Genomic DNA, 20102 nt, shown 5'->3' on the forward strand with positions numbered 1-20102 from the left:
CTGCACGGAGGAATTTGATGACGCATCTCCGTTACTAGCGCACGTTCAGGACAGGGTTTGCTTTATTACAGCCTCACACTGTCAATATCTGAAAAAGAGAGATGAAACTTTCATGTCATGAAAGCATAAGTTTAGTCATCCTAACATTGGAATTTGAAGTTCCCTGTAATTCATTCGAACAGGATAATTAAATAGGAGACAATACTTTTGGAAAGTCAGTCGTATTTTATTATTATTTTTGTTTTACACAGGAATCACCACTTATCAAGGCCCGGAGGCCACTCGAGGATAAGGGTTAATGTGATTATAGCGTAGTAAACATAAGTAGTGGGAATTTTGTAAATTGGATTACTTAGGGGGACGGTTCATCAAGAATTTGTTAGCATTGGACTTGAAGACAATCAGATTGTTATCAGCTGGAAAGCAGGAAATAGGAAGAGAGTTCCACAGGTATGCAGTTCTAAGAAAGAAGCTTTGTTCATGGAATCTACATTTAGGTATAGGCACAGATAAAGAGTGTGATAAATTATTAATATTGATTTTGGCTAGACAAGTGTTTTTCGTGAAAGTTTGGCAAGGGGGGAACCATAGATTGAAGCTCAGCTGAGCACTTGCCATGAGAATAACAATAAAGAAGAGACAGGCTCGCAACGTCTCTTCTGTGAGAAAGAGGTTGCAGGGAAGAGAAAAAGGCATCCCCAACTTAGCTACGAAGTCTATTTTGAACTCTGTCAAAGCCGAATTGCTTCTAGAAGACCCTGCCCAAATGTGGCAACAGTACCCCATCGTTGCCCGTACCTGGCTTTTATATAGGTAGAGAATTACGCTCTACTGGAGCGGTTGAAGGGCCCCACAATTTTTCCAGCTTGAAAGACATTATAATTACAATCAGCTCTTGATTACATAGTTGAAGATTTCTTTAATTATTTTAAACAGTGAATGTAACTAGAGCCACATCAAGAAGTACTAGTGATCTTAATGTAAATAATAGCACTGACAGTATTCGAACATGACTCGCCGAGTTCACCGTCTTGATCGATAGCTACAGCACTGTTGCTACTTTCTTATAGTAGTAAGACGGATAAAGTATGGGCCAAACCAATGTCTAATTTCGTCCAAAGTTTCACAAACTTTAAGCTAAATAAAACATATTTCGTAAACGTCATTAACCAATCAGTAAGATGGCTTTAAGTCTTTAGTAGCTGCCGGATGCAATCAAAAATAGCGCCTACAGTATTCATCGATGTGCAAACAGCATTGAAGAGAAATCCGAAGTTGAAGTCTACTTCTAAATCCCTATTCATTTCGAACAGAAATTTAAGTCGAACTTAATGGCAGGCATTTATCTTCCATTTTCATCCTTCTAAGAACCAACCCTTGTTTCTCGTTTACGAACCAATTTTTTGTTCAGTGATCGGAGATCTACGAGATGTCATCGAAAGGGAGAAAGGTGTGGTTTCTGTTGGCAGAAATAAGTGGACATAAGCGACGCATGCAATTTAAAATATGATTAGTGAAATCAGATAATCAGTATTCTACAGTTGCGACTACTCTTACGTGATACATTGTACGGGTTATTATACACGAACTGACGCGGTTGTTACTATTGTGTTTTCTGTGATATTTACTGCATAACTTTTGCGGGGAATGTTGATAATATAACGTTGTCTCGAAGATTAGTATGTTAAAGAAGCAATTAACACTATCTATCTATGCCCTCTCTCTCTCTCTCTCTCTCTCTCTCTCTCTCTCTCTCTCTATATATATATATATATATATTTATATATGTATATATATATATATATATGTAACTTTAATACACGTAAGGTATATATATATATATATATATATATATATATATATATATATATCAATAGTCAAAATAAAAATATATAAATAAATACCCGGCCGCCAATAAAAGGGACATAGCATTTATAAACAAAAACAAGGGCAGGTCACCCACTCGTGGCTTAGTTAAATTAAATACAACAAGCAGCGTTTCAAAGCCATGTTTTAAATTTGAGAAAGAAAAGTCAGTAAAAGAAGAAACGGGGGGGAAAAAAAGAAACAAAATAATGAGGATGGAGTTTGACTCCGAAATATATTTAAATTATAAATTTCAAACAAGTAAAATATGTGTTTATTTTCGTAAAACTGCGTTGTAATTTGGCTTTCAAGCGAACTTGATGCGTATTTTATTTTAACCAAATTAAATCAACGCTTCTATAACGGAGGATAACATGAAGTTAATCCCGCGTCGCCAAAGCACTGTTCCCGACATTTCAAAATACAACTGCTGAGAGACAACGCGCGGATCTTTATCATTGACTTTTCTTTCAACGACCTTACAGCATGGCAAAAACGAAGAAGAAATAAATAAAAAAAAAAGAATATTCAGGATACTGAGGATGGAGTTTGACTCCAAAGTATATTTAAAGTATAAAGTTCAAGTTTAATCAAACTAAATCAACGCTTCTATAACGGAACTCACACACCTGACATTAATCGCGCGTCGCAAACGCACCGTTCCCGGCATTTCAAAATACAGCCGCTGAGAGACAACGCGAGGATCTTTATTACTGACTTTTCTTTCTCCAACTTTACCTCATAGCAAGAAAGTAAAAGAAAAAATTTGGCTTTCAAGCGCACTTGATGCGTGTATATATATATATATATATATATATATATAGTCATCGACATACAGTCCTGTTTCGTTGTATCACAACTCATCAGTGCCGCTAGACTAGCATCTCTCCCAAGCCAAGAATTGAACCTAGAACCGTCGTGTTGACAGTCGGCAGTTCTCCCACTCGACCACAGAAGGGACGCCCGCAAATAACTCGTCGGAATGTCTATTTAAATAGACATCCGCAACCACTCTTACAGTACTCAAACCGCCTGTTTGTAAACAAACAAACAACGAGCTTCGCATTTTTCAGCCAATTAAGTAGCGGGTGAGATTATTTACGAGAGTGATCTACCCAAAGAGGGGGGGCTTAAAATATATTTGTAGTCATCGACGTACAGTCCTGTTTCGTTGTATCAAAACTCATCAGTGCCGCTAGACTAGCATCTCTCCCAAGCCAAGAATTGAACCTTGAACTATATATATATATATATATATATATATATATATAGTTCTATGTGTGTGTCTTCTTCTTCTCTACCAATGGCACGTTCGTCGATCAGTCGCAATTCGTCTCTATCTCTGTTTCGCACTCAGCTCTAAAAACTGCCCAACAGTTTTCGTTACCAGCTCCCATCCATCGCAACCGTGAGCTCGATGGCAACTGTCCGCTCTGCGTCGGTATCTGAAGTCCTCCCACCCTGGCTACGGGAAGCTGTCCTTCCCTTGTAATCTGTTCTGTAGGTTTCTATTGTCATTGTCAAATCTAAAATGCTCAATCTAAAAATACCTACAGATTCATTGTTTGCTACTTCCCGTCTCTTTGTTTATTGTCACTTAGTGACTCAGGTCCATCTCAGGTCCATTTTATAGTATCACAAGTTTCCTCCTTGTTATTGATCCGTTTCCCAATATTATCTTTATTATTTTAGTACGGTCCGTATTCTGCACAAGAAAGCACGTATTAGCTGCTAAGAAACTGAATATCGCACAGATAAATTGAAAGAAGAATATATAATGTATATCATACATGAAATAATTTAGGTGACTGAAATAGGATATTAATTTTTGTAATGTTTGAAACTTGGAAATGTAGTTAGAATGGAATGGAATATGCCGCCCCCTCTTCCTCCGTATCCGATGAATATATATGAAGATGAATAATAAGAAGAAAAAGAAATAGAAAATGGGTGCAAAGATGAAAAGAAAAAAGCAGGCCAGAATGCGTTAATAGGCCTTTATATTCGCTGCCCGTTTGTGACTGCCGAAAGCGTGTTTTTATATCTGTATTCTTCATGGTAGGATTCTAGAAAAGACAATGATAGTATAAATTTATAAAGGGTTTGGGGAGAAAATTTAAAGGATTCCCATTAATTAGTTAAAATTTATTCCGTCTGTATTTGCTTACACTTACGTCATCACGTGTTAAAAAAAGCAATCTATGAAACGGATAAATCTATCTATCTATCTCTCTCTCTCTCTCTCTATCTCTCTCTCTCTCTCTATATATATATATATATATATATATATATATATATATGCATACCGCGTTAAAATAAGGTTACATATCAATTCGATATACCCAAGAAGCCCTGCCGTTTGCTAGATGAGAGAATCAGAGGGATCAATAAAGAATATTTAATTGGTTCACAAGGTAAATTAAACAGCGTTCTATATATATATATATATATATATATATATATATATATATATATACAAGCAAACAGTTAATAAAACATGTCAAAAAAGACTTTGAAATGAGTTAAAAACATATTTAATCTGAAAAGGAAACACTAGATAAGTGGATAGTCCTTAATCCGCGGAGTTTCGAAGAAATACTTTCCTTCTCATCAGAGGGTAGAAATTAGACAAAATGCGGGATCGGATTTTGCATGCAGAAGTATTTGATGAAACAGCAAGTAAGACAAAGATCTTACTTGATAACAAAAAAGTGAAGCAGAGGGAATATGGCGAAGAAAAAGGTGATTACACTTGAATTTATATATATATATATATATATATATATACATATATATATATATACACGGCACAATCGCGTTGACACACCGGTTCTCATAAGATCAGCCATGATAAGCAACGTTGAGCTTGGTTGATACCAGATAGATGACCATTTGGAAATTCTAGGCGCAGTATAGGCTATGATGCTGAACATGTTTATGATGGTAGACATGTTTATGATGAGGACCATGTTTATGATGGTGAACCTTTGAAATTCTACCAATCTCCTCCGCCAATTTTGGGTCTAAACACTTGAAATTTTAGGCATGGATCAAACTTTCTCATTAGATTTTAGCCCAACGTAATAAATGTTAAGAGGTTAAAATTGGGTGAAAGTTTTAAAATTCCTTACCACTTTGGTCTCTACCAAATTACGCAGCTAATTTTTGGTCTAAACATTTGAAATTTTACATTTAATGTATTCAGACACAAGGCACACATTTTTGTGGCCGAAAATTTGGCTGCCAAGAGATCAAAGTTGAAAGAGTTGACTTTTACAAATTCTATCAAAGTCCTCCGCCAATTTTAGGTTTAAACACTTAGAATTTTAGATGTAGGTTATATGGACACCAGGAAAACATTTTAATATATATATATATATATATATATTTATGCACATAGTTATGAACAGTACATTTTTGTGGCCGAAAATTTGAAAGAGTTGACTTTTACAAATTCTATCAAAGTCCTCCCCAATTTTAGGTTTAAACACTTAGAATTTTAGATGTAGGTTATATGGACAGCAGTAAAACATTTTAATATATATATATATGCACATAGTTATGAACAGTACGTAGGGTGCGAGCAAAGCCGGGTTGAACTGCTAGTAAATCTATATATACGAAGATGTGGCTTTGTCTTGTCTTTAATCTTATTATTATATTTAAGCTCCAGCGTACCTGCTGAGCTTCACACTTCTTTATAGGTCCACATTTGAAGAATTTTTAGATACTTCCTTAATCCCCTTTAAACTTACTTATCTATCTATCTATCTATCTATCTATCTATCTATCTATATATATATATATATATATATATATATATATATCTGTCTATCTCTTACTATACATTCATTAATTCTATTTAAAAGAAAACACTTTAAAATTGCAGTCTATATATGTTATAGAAGACACACGAAAATAGCTGTCTACAGAAAGACTAACTTAATCTGCATTTATTATTGTTATCAATAAGGGAAGTCTACTGAAAATGCGCTATTACTGATAAGCCATAAAAAACTTCTTTTCTTTTTTCAGAGTTTGACTCCTGAGAAAAACACTATTATCCGGTTGAAATTCGAATACATCCTACCAGCAAAGAACACGACATTCCACCATAATGAAGGAGAACATGAATATGAAAACTTGCATGCATCAGAAAGTTCCGATCCTACCTACGCCTGGCAAACCCTTCTTTATAGCCAAGTATTATTCGGACACATTCCATCGAGTTTACGCAACACATTGCTCTCATCTACAGAGCAGACCCCGACAACACCTCAATCACCAATACCGATACCCGAGGTGCTACCTCCACCGTTATTATATCCCTCTCAAGCCCATGAACTCTACCAACGTGCTTACCGAACTAAGGACGCACAGCATATGTCAAACCCATCAAGGCGACAATTGCCTTCCCCGGCAATAGGACCTCCGGAGAGAAAAGTGGAATCTCAAGCTGTAGCCGGGCCTCAACGAAGAGAACAAGAGGCTTGGAATGAACAAAGTGGTCACGTGATTTTGAGGCAAGAGTCAGCGGATTATTACCGGAAGTTGAACGAGAACCATGACGATCTGGTCACACGAAAACCGCATTTGCAGTGGCCTTCGGTAACGACGCATAGTTCTACGTCAAACAAGCGAGAAAGTCGTAAGCATATATTCGTGAGGATCATTGCGCCGTCGATGTCGCCCAGGCGGAGTAATGAAGGTGGTATACCTAGTCGGCCTGGTGAGAGGTCCAGGAGTGAGAGTGAGGATGTGATGGAGGTGGGCATTGTTGGCCGACAATCAGAAGTGAGCACCGTCGATGTCGGAGAGGAAACAGTTAGCGCCCTTAGAAACCAGACGGAGAGAAATTTTCAGATCCAGAAAAAGGGATTTCCGATATTTCTTTCGGCCATTACCCGGATCAAAGACGAATTGGATGAGTATCATATTCACGATAAAAGATATACAAAAAAGATAAGTGAGTATTCCATTCTTTTACACTTGAAAGTAATAAAAGAATATTTATTTACTAGGAGGACCCGTGGAAATTCCACGGAATGTGAAATATATTTAATCTACAAATGTTTTGATGAAGCTGATATTTTTTTCTGAATAGCCCAAAATACAGTAGTTTTGTCGATAGAAATAAACAATAATACACAACAAATATGAGTTTATTAAAATTTCTATGAAAATAGTGCCCGTTTTATTTTAAATATAGAACTGACTACAGTGCAATAAATTAATAAATACCCAGAAATTAATATTGTGCTACATTGTTCAATAACAATTATGAAATTACATCGTAACAGGCGATCTTCGTCTGGCAACTCTTGTTCTTCTTTTTGTCCTGTTTTTTTCGAATGTCCCTTTTTTAACGCAAGGTTTCATTGACTTCATACCTTGGTAAAAAAACCCTCTGCATGTTGTAATTACAACGAATATCTTTTCTCAAACCATTTCAACGGTGGCCATATGTTATTTAAATGATAGTCGAAAAGAAGTCTACGTGCAAGGAATTTCATTCACATATTCCTAACCAGAGTTGCACGATTCGCCTTTAAAAGTAAAAATTTCGATCATGATATACAGTTGTGTTCCTCAACCAAAAGACAAGACACATTTCTGCATGCGACTCGGTTTTAAGAACCGTGTAAACATTTTTTAGAAGGTAGTCAATGTTTGTTCAGATTCTGGTGTTGTACCACTGGTCCTATGGTGTTATTTCCGTCTGTGCCTGCATGAGAGCCTTTCATATATATTCGTGATTACAATTACAGTTCACTTTTTGTACTGTGTATTTTGACAAGGGTCACACTAGTACATACCAAGATAACCTAGCCTCAAACAGAATTGCACCTAGAGATGGATGCTGTAAGAGAAAGCAGTATGCACAGTTCAAATTCCTTAGACAAAACATAGTCAAACGATCATAAAAGAGCGTACGTCACGTTTTCGAGCGAGAGAAACAAAGGTTTGCTAGTCAGTCTTCCATGGCAAGCGATACGGATGGGACACGCTCTAAGTATGTAGAAATGATCTAGGTTAAATGGTACCTCAGTCCGTTAAATCGACCATTTCTTAAAAGTGAGTTAGTAAACTACGAAGTAAATAATAATTAAAATACAGTATTCGTATTATTTGGGTTCATCCGACTACTGTTCGCATATTGGGTGTCATTTTCACATCGTTCCGGTCGATGTAACCTCCGATCGTCTTCAGGTGTATCGTGTTGGATTCGGAGTGTTTCTGTCGAATTCTGGAAGTTTAACGGAATTTCGAAAGGAACCCTTTATTCATTTAACAGAGGTAGAAAAAATCATTATCTCATAAAATACAGTAGTCTCTCCCTTTCTAGAAAAAATTCTGCTCAAATAAAACCTTGAAAAACTTTGCAAATTACAGGATGGAACGATAAAATTGTCGCCAATGAAAAAGCATGATTCCATTTCCGTTTTCTGAACATCGGTTTTCTCATTTGTTGGAGCCATCTACTAGTTGGCCATTTACGTACAAATTCCAGGAGCGATATGAGCCTTCTATCATGTCTGAAAGTGACATAATGTTCAACGAGCGAGATCAGAGATGCGTCGCTGTACAACTCATGCTCTCTGCCGCCCCAAGTTATGATAACAAGATCATTGCCAGCACCCTCAAAATGCTAATCCGGACGGTTCAACGCTTGAGGGCACAGCTCATCGGAGATTCCGGCCACAGTTATGGTCTTTGGTGTGGTTTCAAGTGAGGGTCATATCATGCCAGCTCACATCTTCGAACTCGGCTTGAAATCAATACCAATATGTATCTAGATATGCTGAAGTGTGATGATTCCTTAGTGCAATCTACTGGCCGCTGGAAGACCTTGGGTGTGGCATCAGGACTCTGTGTCGGCCCACAAGTACAAAGAGATGCAAGCTTGGCTTCAAAAGGAATGCTATGACTTTGTACCCTTCTTTCACTGGCCCACTATTTTCCTGACATGAACTCGCTGGACGATTTCGTTTGGTCATACGTCAAGAACATCACTAACATGACTTCACACAACACCAAAACCAGCCTAATCGCCGTCATCCGGCGAGTATTCGCCGGGCTCTCGCCGGCACTTGAGAAGAAGGCATGCTCCCAGTTCCAGACCAGTGTTGAGGTGGTAACTGAGGCTGAAGGCGGCTATACTGAATAGATATCAGCTCTACTACATAATCAAGTTACCTGCATTGACTTTTTTAAATTGAAATTTCAAAATAAAGATATAATGTTTTTTTCTTTAGAGCGACAAATTTTTCGTTCCACTCTGTACCTTTGTGCTATTCACGAATGGAAAGTTTATTTCGCCTATGTTAAAAAAAAAAGACGAGGCAATCAACAACACCTGACGATTACAGTTACTCATGAATCGCGATGTCGATGAAAGAAGAGACGATGGAGATAATAGAAATACCAGCACTTAAACATTTTATGTATAAACGTACTTTAATTGGTTCATTGATCGCTCTCAAGCGAAAACATACCACGTTCAATCTCGCATTTGATGAAAAAATATTGCTTAGAATTTTACGCATTTAAAAAAAAAAACAATGTGGTTTTACTATAACCCTTTAGGTTTTCTAGAATATTAAGTTTTCTCTTTCAGACACTTCATCACCCGACCAAAACGCAGTGACAACAGTCGGAAAATCTCTTTTATATTCATGGCGAGCAAATGTAATTAGCCCATGCAGTTTAACTTGTGATGCAGGTGAGTACTTTGATTGGTTAGCCCGTTTGTATCTATATAGACAACCATAACTATTTAATCCGGTAACAAAATACGATTTAATGACCGTACGCTGCTGTAATAATGCCAACAACAGAATCAAGCCGGTCAACAAAGTTTTCTCATGTTGATTCATACAAATGTACTAATTAATTAAAAAACAAATTTAGGTGATTATTACTATTATAACATTACACACCTTTGGGCGCGTGGAAAGTTATTAATACGGAGGGACCCAACACGTTGTAGACTCTGTCGCAAGGAACATAAGAAAGGAAGAGGAAATAACCCGATCACTTTTTTTCCTGCGTTAAACAATTGATATTTATTTACAGTTCTTTTCCTGTGTCCCTCGGTCACTGTGCGTAACACGACTATTTCTGTCCTTCTCTTGCGTGATTCCCGAATGCCTTTCGAATATTGCTCCTTTTTTCTGACATGATTCCCGGTCTGCTCGCACATTCTTCTTTTTAACATCGTTTCTCTCTCTTGCCACGACATCATCTCGCACTTGACTCCGTCATTTGCATACAGCTGCCATACTCGCATCCGCGCTCTGTTACACAATTAGGAGACATCACTTATCTAAAGAAAATGAAGTCGGGAAAACAATTTATTTCAGTTTAGTTACTCGTTTGTGGCCTATTTGCGTTTTAAACATCTTAAAATTTTAAATAAGGATACTTATGTAGTTTAACAGCTATTAATATTTGTTTGGTTTTACGGCATATCAACCCTTTTCGGGTTATTTAATGGCGAATCCAGTGATTTTGGAAACAGTTTTTACGCTTCAAGCTCTTTTTATCTTCACATATTTATTTGTAGAGTTTGGTTTGGTTATTTTATAGCATACTTCAATGCAGCGTAAACAGGTTTTCCTGGGGCCGTCATTTTAAATAATTAAATCATATAATTAAAGATAAACACAGTGTTTACTCACAGGCCACCTGACTCTAATAAACCATAATTTTTTAATATATGCTTTTAGGTTTGATAAGTAATAAAAAAACATGGCGATTTGGACCCCCCCATTATATATATATATATATATATCCTTTAACAGGTTCTGGCACGGAGGTCTTCTGCTGGAACCATATAGCATTACCAGACGAATACCTAGTATAATCAGATCCTTCTTAGACATGAGGTAAATTCAGTGTCTGCGAATCATGCGTCAACACACGATAATATAAATGCGAATTCCACGGAGGTCGAGCCTTGAACTGTTCTTATTCCTGACATTGATCACCCTAATAAAATTGTCGCCGAGATGGGTATATTTATGTGATGTCACCACGTTTTAAAACAGACAGAGGGGATATAAAGAAAAATAAACCCATATCCAAGGTAATATTTGAAATCTTTGCGAGAACCGTCAAGTCTGACCTAAACTATTTCAAGAAACCTTCTTAATTATTGATTTATTAATTATTGGTTACTCAATTATTGATTTCTATGACTAATAATCATCGTGCAAACTTCATTCAAACTTCTCGACTTAGCATCCACAGTCAACATGAATTGAAACACACGCATGGACAACATTGCCAAGGTTGCTGCAAAGAAGGTGGGCTCCCTCTACCGTGCTAGAAAATTACTCACACCTGATCGTGTCATATATATGTTCCACGACACTATTCGTCCTGACATGTGGTATTGTTGCCACATCTGAGCTTGTGCTTTTTTCACTGGTATCTCTTTCTTAAACAGGGCCGAAAAAAGTATCTGCAACCTAATCGGTCCTGCATTATAAACTAAAGTCCAACCTTTGTCCCCTCGCGGCAATGTTGCATCCCTGTGCCTTCTGTACAAGTATTTTAATTGAATGTGCTCCGATAAACTGTAAGCACTTGTCTCCCATCGACGTAAATATTACCCGTTTAACCCGACAAGCAAAATAACTCAACCCCCATACCGTAGGGATGCCTAGATAGCGGCACGCATTCTACTCTAATAGTTTCTTTTCCCGAACTGCGAAACTTTGGAATTCTCTCAAAGCGACTGCTTTCCTGACTGTACTGACGGTCAGAGGTTCAATTGGCACTGTGCCTTATTTGAGGTTAATCACATTAAAAAAAATATTTTATAAACATAAAAATTAAACGTGTCATCGAGTGCAAAGGTATTTTCTCTTATTTATTTTATGAAATGAAATCTTGACAATCTTACAAGAAGAGAATAACAAAATACTTTTGGCGGGAATCGTGAATCAATTTGAAATAAATACAACCGGATGTTAGCTGAGAAACACCATCGGCGTAAGAGCACAAGATGGTTGTGACGCACTGAGTATTTAATTGGTTTTGCTGTTAAAGTCAATCCATCAATCGGCAGATTGTAAAATTGACGACATAATAAAAGTTTAATTATTTTTTAAAAATATTATCAAGCTGAGTTTAAAATTCGTTACCCTTACAAAGTCGATCAAATATAAATAATATGTATATATATGTATGCATATATATATATATATATATATATATATATATACATATATACATTAGCAGTTCAGCCCTACTTTGCCCGGGTCCTCTGTAGTGTTCATAACTTTATGTGCACACACACACACACACACACACACACATATATATATATATATTGGAGGATGGGTTTGGTAGAGTCTGCAAATGTCAACGCTTAAAACTTTGAGCTCTTGGCAGCCAAATTTTCGCCCCAAAACTGATTAAAAAATTGCTGTATGTCTGTCATAGGGAATTATATATATATATATATATATATATATATATATATATATATATATATATATATATATATATATATATTTGTAGTCATCGACATACAGTCCTGTTTCGTTGTGTCACAACTCATCAGTGCCACTAGACCAGCACTTCTCCCAAGCCGAGGATTGAATCTAGAACTATCGCATTGCCAGTCAGCAGTTCTACTGATCGATCTACGGGAGCGGCGCCGTAAATGATCTCGCCAAATGTCTATTTAAACAAACATTTGTCCACCACTTTTGCAGTGCTCTAACCGCTTGTTTATAAAACACAGTGAGCGTCGCATTTTTCATATATATATATATATATATATATACATAAACTTGAATCAGACGATCAGGCCTTCATGTATTTTTGACTTAACCTGCAACATAGCGTTAGCTACTAATATTTTCTCCACAGGTCTCCCTCGACCTAGGACTGTACCACGATCAACCACGTCTCTGACAGCATAGTTACATCACTCTTTCTTTTATAATCGCGCGCAAGTACATGTATTTGGTGACTTTAATATCCACTTCAGTAATTGACTTGGTTCTTCTACTTACACAGATGGAGCTAGTAGCATAACACATAACTTCTCTATATCTCATTCCCTATCACAAACAGGTACGTTTGCAACCCGTTTCTCAGATCAACAAGATCAACCAAGTTTCACTTCTAGATCGATTTTCGATCACAGTTCTCGATAATTGTGTAATAAATGCCCATAGCCCACTTGGGGATGCTGATCACGTTGTGATAATGGTAGAAATAACCTTAAACTTTTGACCCCAAGCTGAAGAACCATTGCTCAAAACGACAAGGTACTTTAACTATCACTATACTATTCTACTGGAAGAGAAAATATATTTCTCAATGGGTCATCTCGTATGAGATCCCTGATGGCTTCCTAGTAAGTCTATTGACTTACTGGGAAGCCATCAGGGATCTCATACGAGATGACCCATTGAGAAATATCTTTTCCCTTCCAGTAGAATAGTATGCACATGAGAATGGTTCAAAACGGCAATTGAAACACATATTCCCTCATAGAAGTTCTATAGCAAACCCCATTCTCCCCAATAGTTTACTTCTATTCGCGCAGCTGAGATTGCTCAAAGGCAGCATGCATACGGCAGATTTATCTGATATAAGTTTAGTACAAACAGACAAAAGTTTATAGAGGCTAGAAGTAGTTATAAGAGGGAAATAGCGACAGCTAAGTGAGGATACACCGAAACCACCAGAAAACGCATTGAAGCGCAGAAATTAAGATCTCGCTGTAATAATGATAGACATTACTCTAAACTCTCGACCCCAAGTTGAAGAGCCATTGCTCAAAACAACAAGGCTGGGAAGCCATTAGAGATTACATAAGAGACGCCCAATAGGGAAATATATTTTCTCTTCCAGCAGAACAGTGCGCAAATGAGACTACTGAATGGTTCAAAGCAGCAATCGAAGCATATGTTCCTACACGGAAGTTCTATAATAAACCCCACATGCTTTACTTCTACTTGCGCAGCTGCCATTGCTAAGAGGCAACATGCATACCATATATTTATCCAGCATAAGTCCTGTACAAACAGACAAAAGTTTATAGAAGCTAGAAGTCATTATAAGAAAGAAATAGCGACAGCTAAGAGAGAATACAAAGAAACCACTAGAAAACGCATTGAAGCGCAGAAATTAAGATCTCGTGATTTCTGGAAAATCTACAACAGTGTGTTAAATAATGGGCAATCAACAATTCCCCCACTATCCAACAATCATGAGGTTACTTGCACGCAAGTGAGAAGGTTACCGTGCTTGTTAGTCGGTTTGCTTCAAACTCTACATTTTACACAGCAACCCACTCCTTCCCTGATTTTCCTTTGTAGACAGAAACCACACGAGATGATCTGAAAATCACCCCTACTCAAGTACATGATATAAAAAACCTAGACACCACAAAAGCATGTAGGCCTGGTTCCATCCCGGCTGTACTATTAAAAAATGCTCTGCTGGGGTTGCTCTAGTTTTCTCCAAACTTTTCAACAGATGTCTTAATGAGTCTTGCTTTCCTAACCGCAAGAAAACTGCTTCTGAGATACCAGTTTACAAGAATTCTGGCGAAAAAACTGATCCATGAAATTATCGCCCCATTAAACCCCTTCCTCTTTTCGTCCAAATATTTTCGTTAATAATTAATCAAGCTCTAGTCCAACACCTTACAGTTGCTAAACTTCTGTCCGACCATTACTATGAATTAAGGTTCGTTGTACTACAGATATCTGTAATCTCAGAACGTATATACCATGCACTAGATAAAGTAGGGAAGGTTAGGACAGTAGCCATAGATATATCTAAGGCTTATAACAGTGTATGACACGGTGGTATTCTCAGGAAAATCAGACCATATGATATTACTGGACGAATACTAAGCATAATTAAATCGTTCTTACATAATGAAAGTTGTCCTTGATGATCGTAGGTCAAAACAATATGATATAAATGCGGGTGAACCCCAGAGGCCGATACTTATACTTTTATTATTCCTGATATTGGGAATATTTGTTGATGAAACCACGCTCTGTAACAGGCACGTGGGGAAACTGAATGAGCACATATCTAAAGTAATGGCGGAAACTCTAGAGAAAGACCTCCAGTCTGTAGTTGAATGGAAACAAAAATGGATGCTGACATTCAATGCTGCCTAGACTAAGCTTGTTTCCTTTAATAGTTACAAGAAACCTTCTCAACCATTAATAGCTATGGTTCATACATTATTTGAAAGTATTTCATTCAAACTCCCCGGCTTAACGTTCACATGGGACATGAGTTGGAACAGATACATCAAGCGCATTGCTGCGGCTGCTGCGAGGAAGGTGGGCTGTATTTATTTGCTTCCCCACTGAGCAAATTAGGCACAAGGCTGTTTTTGTAATGTGGTGAAAGGAGGGAGGGAGAAGGGAAAAGGGGAAAGCTCCCGAGAGGTGGGAAATGGGAGCTGGATAGTGAGAGCCTACTGGTATATAGGGTTGTCCCTACATGGATCAGAAGATTGGCACAAGGACAATGTTCTTTGATTGCAGCATCTGCCGGAACAGATCTTGGCCCGAAGGCCACAAAGGTCCCCCCGAAAGAGGGGAATCTCCCTACCGTGCGACAAAATTACTTATGCCTGAAAGTATCCTATACCTCTACAAGGCAACGATTTGTATGGGGTATTGTTGTTGCATTTACTCTGGTGCATCTGCTACTAGCCTCTCACTTCTGGAAGAGTTCAAAAGAAAGTCGCCAAGCTAATAGGTCGCGAATTGCTAGCTAGGTTTCAGCCTCGCTCCCATGGACGAAATGTTGCATCTACAGGGTGGTCAAAAAGTCAGGTAACATGTTAAAGGTAGAAAAAACAATATGATCCATTATAATCTCTATTCGTTTAATATTATTTGTTTAAATATTTGAGTGTAATATATAAACTACCCCTCCTGATTTCTGGCTTTGGGGCTATGTAAAGGATAGCGTTTATGGCAAGAAGCCTGATACAATAGCGTCTTTAAAGTTATTTATTGAAGAGGAGATTGCGTGGATATCAGCTGACATGATTACACGTGTTACACAATCAGTGGTTAATCGCTTCCAACGATTGATAGAGAGAAATGGACGACAATTAACAAAATAAACATATTTCATGTTTGTTTCATTTTATATTTCAATGTATGGTACTTAAATATACGTGTATTGCTAATATCGTTTTCCTTTAAAATGTTACCTGACTTTTTGACCACCCTGTATCTGCCTGTTTACAAGTATTTTTATGGAGCATGCTCTGACGAACTACAAGCCCTTGTACCCACTCGACCTAACTACCCCCGACAAACTCGACAAACAGCAAAATCCCACCCCTATACAGTAGAGATCTCCAGGTGCTAGATAGCCTTCTACTTTAGTAGTTTCTTCCATAGAACTGCTAAACTTTGGAATTCCCTTCTTGTTTCCTGCTTCCCCAGCTGTACTAACACGCAGGAATGCAAATATAATGTAAACAGCTATCTTGCTACTCAGCTTTCAATATAGTATCCCCGCAATCATGTCCCAGATGTAGGCTCTACATCAACGTAGCACTTTGCCTTGTTTTGAGTGAAAATGCAATCAAAAATGCATGGCTATTAAGAGTAGCATGCACACAATAATATACACAAAATATATAATACGAACTGATATGAATTTCTGATGTAAATTTCTTTCTTTTCTCATTTACATCATTTCAAATAGACTTTCGAAATTCTTCAAGCAAACTTTTCATTTCCGTTTTTCACATAAAAGTTTTTTTTTTTTAAGTAGCAAAACTGTATCGAAACCTTATCAGTAGTCTTGCAAAGAAAACTCGAGTGTGTTAAAATGTATTAGTTTATTTACTAAAACAGAATTCTTCATGGAAGCGAATTAATCTATTTCCAATTAAAATTAGAAGTAGACTATTGAGGTTTACGTAACGAATATATAATTAAGAATTTGTAAATGATTAAATACTTGAGTGTCTATATCCGACCAGCAATTATTAGAGAATGCAGTAGTTACACATGTCCTAAATAACAGGTTTTCTTATTTTCTCTCTGAAACTAATAAAGTATTGCTGGTGGTCTAACAATAATGTACTTTCTTTCTCACCTAGTCTTATGGATGGTCTAACTAACATAAGATTTTTTCTATCTTTCCGAGCATTAGCTGAATCAGGCGGATCGTCTAACAAAGATAGGGGTTTCCCGTACGCTGAACACTACCTTAGTTAAGGCTAACATAAGGTTTGTCGATTTCTCTGAACATAGATTATATCAGGTGCATGGTCTAACAAAAATAGACTTCTCCCCACTCTAAATATTAGATAAATCTTACAGATGGCCTTACTAACATAAGATCTGTCTACTTCTCTGAAAATTGTCTAAGCTTTTTAATACTAAAATATTGATAATGTTGTTATCGGGGGACAATATAAACAATGAATTTAAATTAAATCATATCCCAAACAAAACAAATGGAAAAGGATCAAACCAGATATCAACACAAACAAACCCCCCCCCCCAAAAAAAAAAGAAATTCTCCACTGCTGTAGAGGCTCACATTTAACACACATATCCATGGGCTTAGAACTAATAAAGACTATTTCAGCAAACAATCCCTTTCAGCAAACACTCCAAATACTCTAGCACATAATGAAACTAACGTACACTCCGCAATCCCCTCTAATCGTTTGAATACAACTGGTTATGTCTGACTGCAGTAAGGATTTAAATAACTGGCACGAGGGGAAAACAAATGAACACATATCTAAGGAATTGGCAAAGACACTAGAGGATGACCTCCCATCTGTAGTGAAATGGGGATAAAAATGGATGGCCACATTCAATACTGCCAAGACTAAACTTGTTTCTTTCAATAATTACAAGAAACCTTCTCTATAAACAATAGCAATAGTCAAGAACACATTACCCGAAACTACTTCCTTTAAACTCCTTGGCTTAACGTTTATAGTGAACATGAACTGGACTAGATACATTAAGAACATTGCCAAGGCTGCTGCATAGAAGTTGGCTCTCTTTACCGTGCTAGTAAACTACATACGCCTGAAAGTATCCTGTACCTCTATAAGGCCACCATTCGCCCATGTATGGAGTACTGTTATCACATTTGAACTGGTGCATCTGCTGCTTGTCTGTCACTCCTGGATAGGTTTCAAAAGAGAGTCGCCAACCTGATAGGTCCCGAACTGTCAATATAGGCTTCAGCCTGTCCCATTGACGAAATTTTTCATCCATCTGCAAGACGATCGTGAATGATCTGACGAACTACGGGTATTGTACCCCCTTGACGTGGCTACCCCCGACAAACCCGACATGAAGCTAAGTCCCACCTCTTCACAGTAGAGATCCATAGATGTAAGAAAGCCTTCTACTCCAATAGTTTCTTCCCCAGATAAAACATATATTCATACGTAGCATTTTAAATCAGCTAAATCCCACCCCTTCACAGTAGAGTTCCCTAGGTGTAAAAAAAAAGAAGCCTTCTACTCTAATAGTTTCTTCCTCAGAACTGCTAGACTTTGGAACTCCCTTCCGGGATTCTGCTTTCCCAACTGTACTGACATACAGAATTCAAGTGTAATGTGAACAAATATTTTGCTATTCATCTCCCTTCATAATGCCCCCGCAACTTATGTCCCTGATAGTAGCCCCCTACTTACAAGTGGCACTGTGTCTTGTTTGGTGTGAAATTTGAAATATATATATATATATATATATATATATATATATATATATATATATATATATTGAAGTCTATAAAGCCAGTGCGTACATATTTATCATTGATCAACTCCATGCATAGAGTCTCTCTTTACATGGTCCAAAATGATACATAATATGCCTTGTTTAAAATGAATAAGAGTAAAAATATATAATAAATTACATTACTGTAAGACTAGCATATAAAAGGATGGACCACTGTTGCCACATATGGATAGGTGCTTCTAGAAAGACATTATCCTGCCTTGACAGAGTTCAAAATACACTTCGTAGCTTAGTGGGTGATGCCCTTTTCTCTTCCCTGCGATGTTACTAGCCTGTATCTACTTCATCGTTATTTTCATGGCAAGTGACCGTTTGAGCTTCAATCTATAGTTCCTCCTGGCCAAACACTCATGAAAAACACTCGTCTACCTGAAACCACAATCAATAGTTTCCCCCACTCTTTATCTGTGCCTAAATCTAAATGTAGATTCCATGAACAAAGCTTCTTTCTTAGAACTGCACACCTGTGGAACTCTGTCCCGTTTGCCTGCTTTCCAGTTGACTACAATTTGATCGTATTCAAGTCCAACGTAAACAAATTCTTGATGAGCCGTCCCCTTATGTAAGTTAATTTACCAAATTTACACTACTAAAGATTACTACGATATTGTCCTATTGACTACTGTACACTCATTAACCTTTATCCTCGAGTGGCCTCCGAGCCTTGATAAATGGCGACTCCTATGTAAAAAAATAAAGAAATAAAACATTCTGCAGCAAAACAGAATAAAAATTTGAGTTGTGAGAAGACGCTAGCAGATGAATAAAGGAAATAATGTTTGAGCAAAACGCCAAGATATTGACAATTGTCACATCAGATTTAATATTATTAAATCGGGTTCATATTCAGGACAGCCGAGAAAACGTAAAATAGATGTTATTAAGGTTTTTCGAAATTCTAAAAGTATGTTTTTTTATTAAATAAATACGTGAGGCGTTCAGCTTGTTACACTGTAAGCATAGTCCATATTTATTTAAAGCCAGACACAATCTCATTTAAAGATATTCCGCTAATGAGTATTTATTTTCGACGACATCAAGTTTGAATAAGAAATAGACCTAAGAATAAGATAGATGCTTATTTTTTATTTTTATATTTTTTTACTCACGTTCACCTCTAACAAGAAATATCGTCACTTGAACGTAAGGGGCTTGTATTTAGGGTCATGCTTAGGAAAGATTAACAAGATGTTTGTTTACGTTACACCAATTATGAAAAAGAAAGGGCAATAACTCTTGCTGGTTTCATGAAATTGCTGGTAAACGTCCTAAATAATTTCCGTTTATTAAAGGTTTCCATAATTAAAAATAATAATAAAGAATCCTTTTAATGTACAGAGTAATGTTCCTAAGAGTAACCAAGTTAAAAAAAAAACAAAAATGGAAATAAGGAAATCATATTTACTTGGAAACCATTATTCACCAAGACATTCAGTCTTTCTT

At 37.0% G+C, this 20102-nt stretch overlaps 1 protein-coding gene across 1 annotated transcript in view; it reads left to right on the forward strand.

The window, feature by feature from the left end:
- The window catches only part of LOC145285922 (ADAMTS-like protein 2), a 525770-nt gene that overhangs the window by 370888 nt on the left and 134780 nt on the right, over positions 1-20102 (forward strand). The window contains exons 9-10 of the mRNA XM_080134423.1: positions 5902-6832; positions 9485-9589. Of these exons, the coding sequence (XP_079990549.1) occupies positions 5902-6832; positions 9485-9589 (1036 nt within the window). The remainder of the gene's footprint in view (positions 1-5901; positions 6833-9484; positions 9590-20102) is intronic.

Source organism: Euprymna scolopes, chromosome 10 (genome assembly GCF_053919585.1).
Source record: "Euprymna scolopes isolate OS-2025 chromosome 10, ASM5391958v1, whole genome shotgun sequence".
NCBI classification, from domain to species: domain Eukaryota; kingdom Metazoa; phylum Mollusca; class Cephalopoda; order Sepiida; family Sepiolidae; genus Euprymna; species Euprymna scolopes.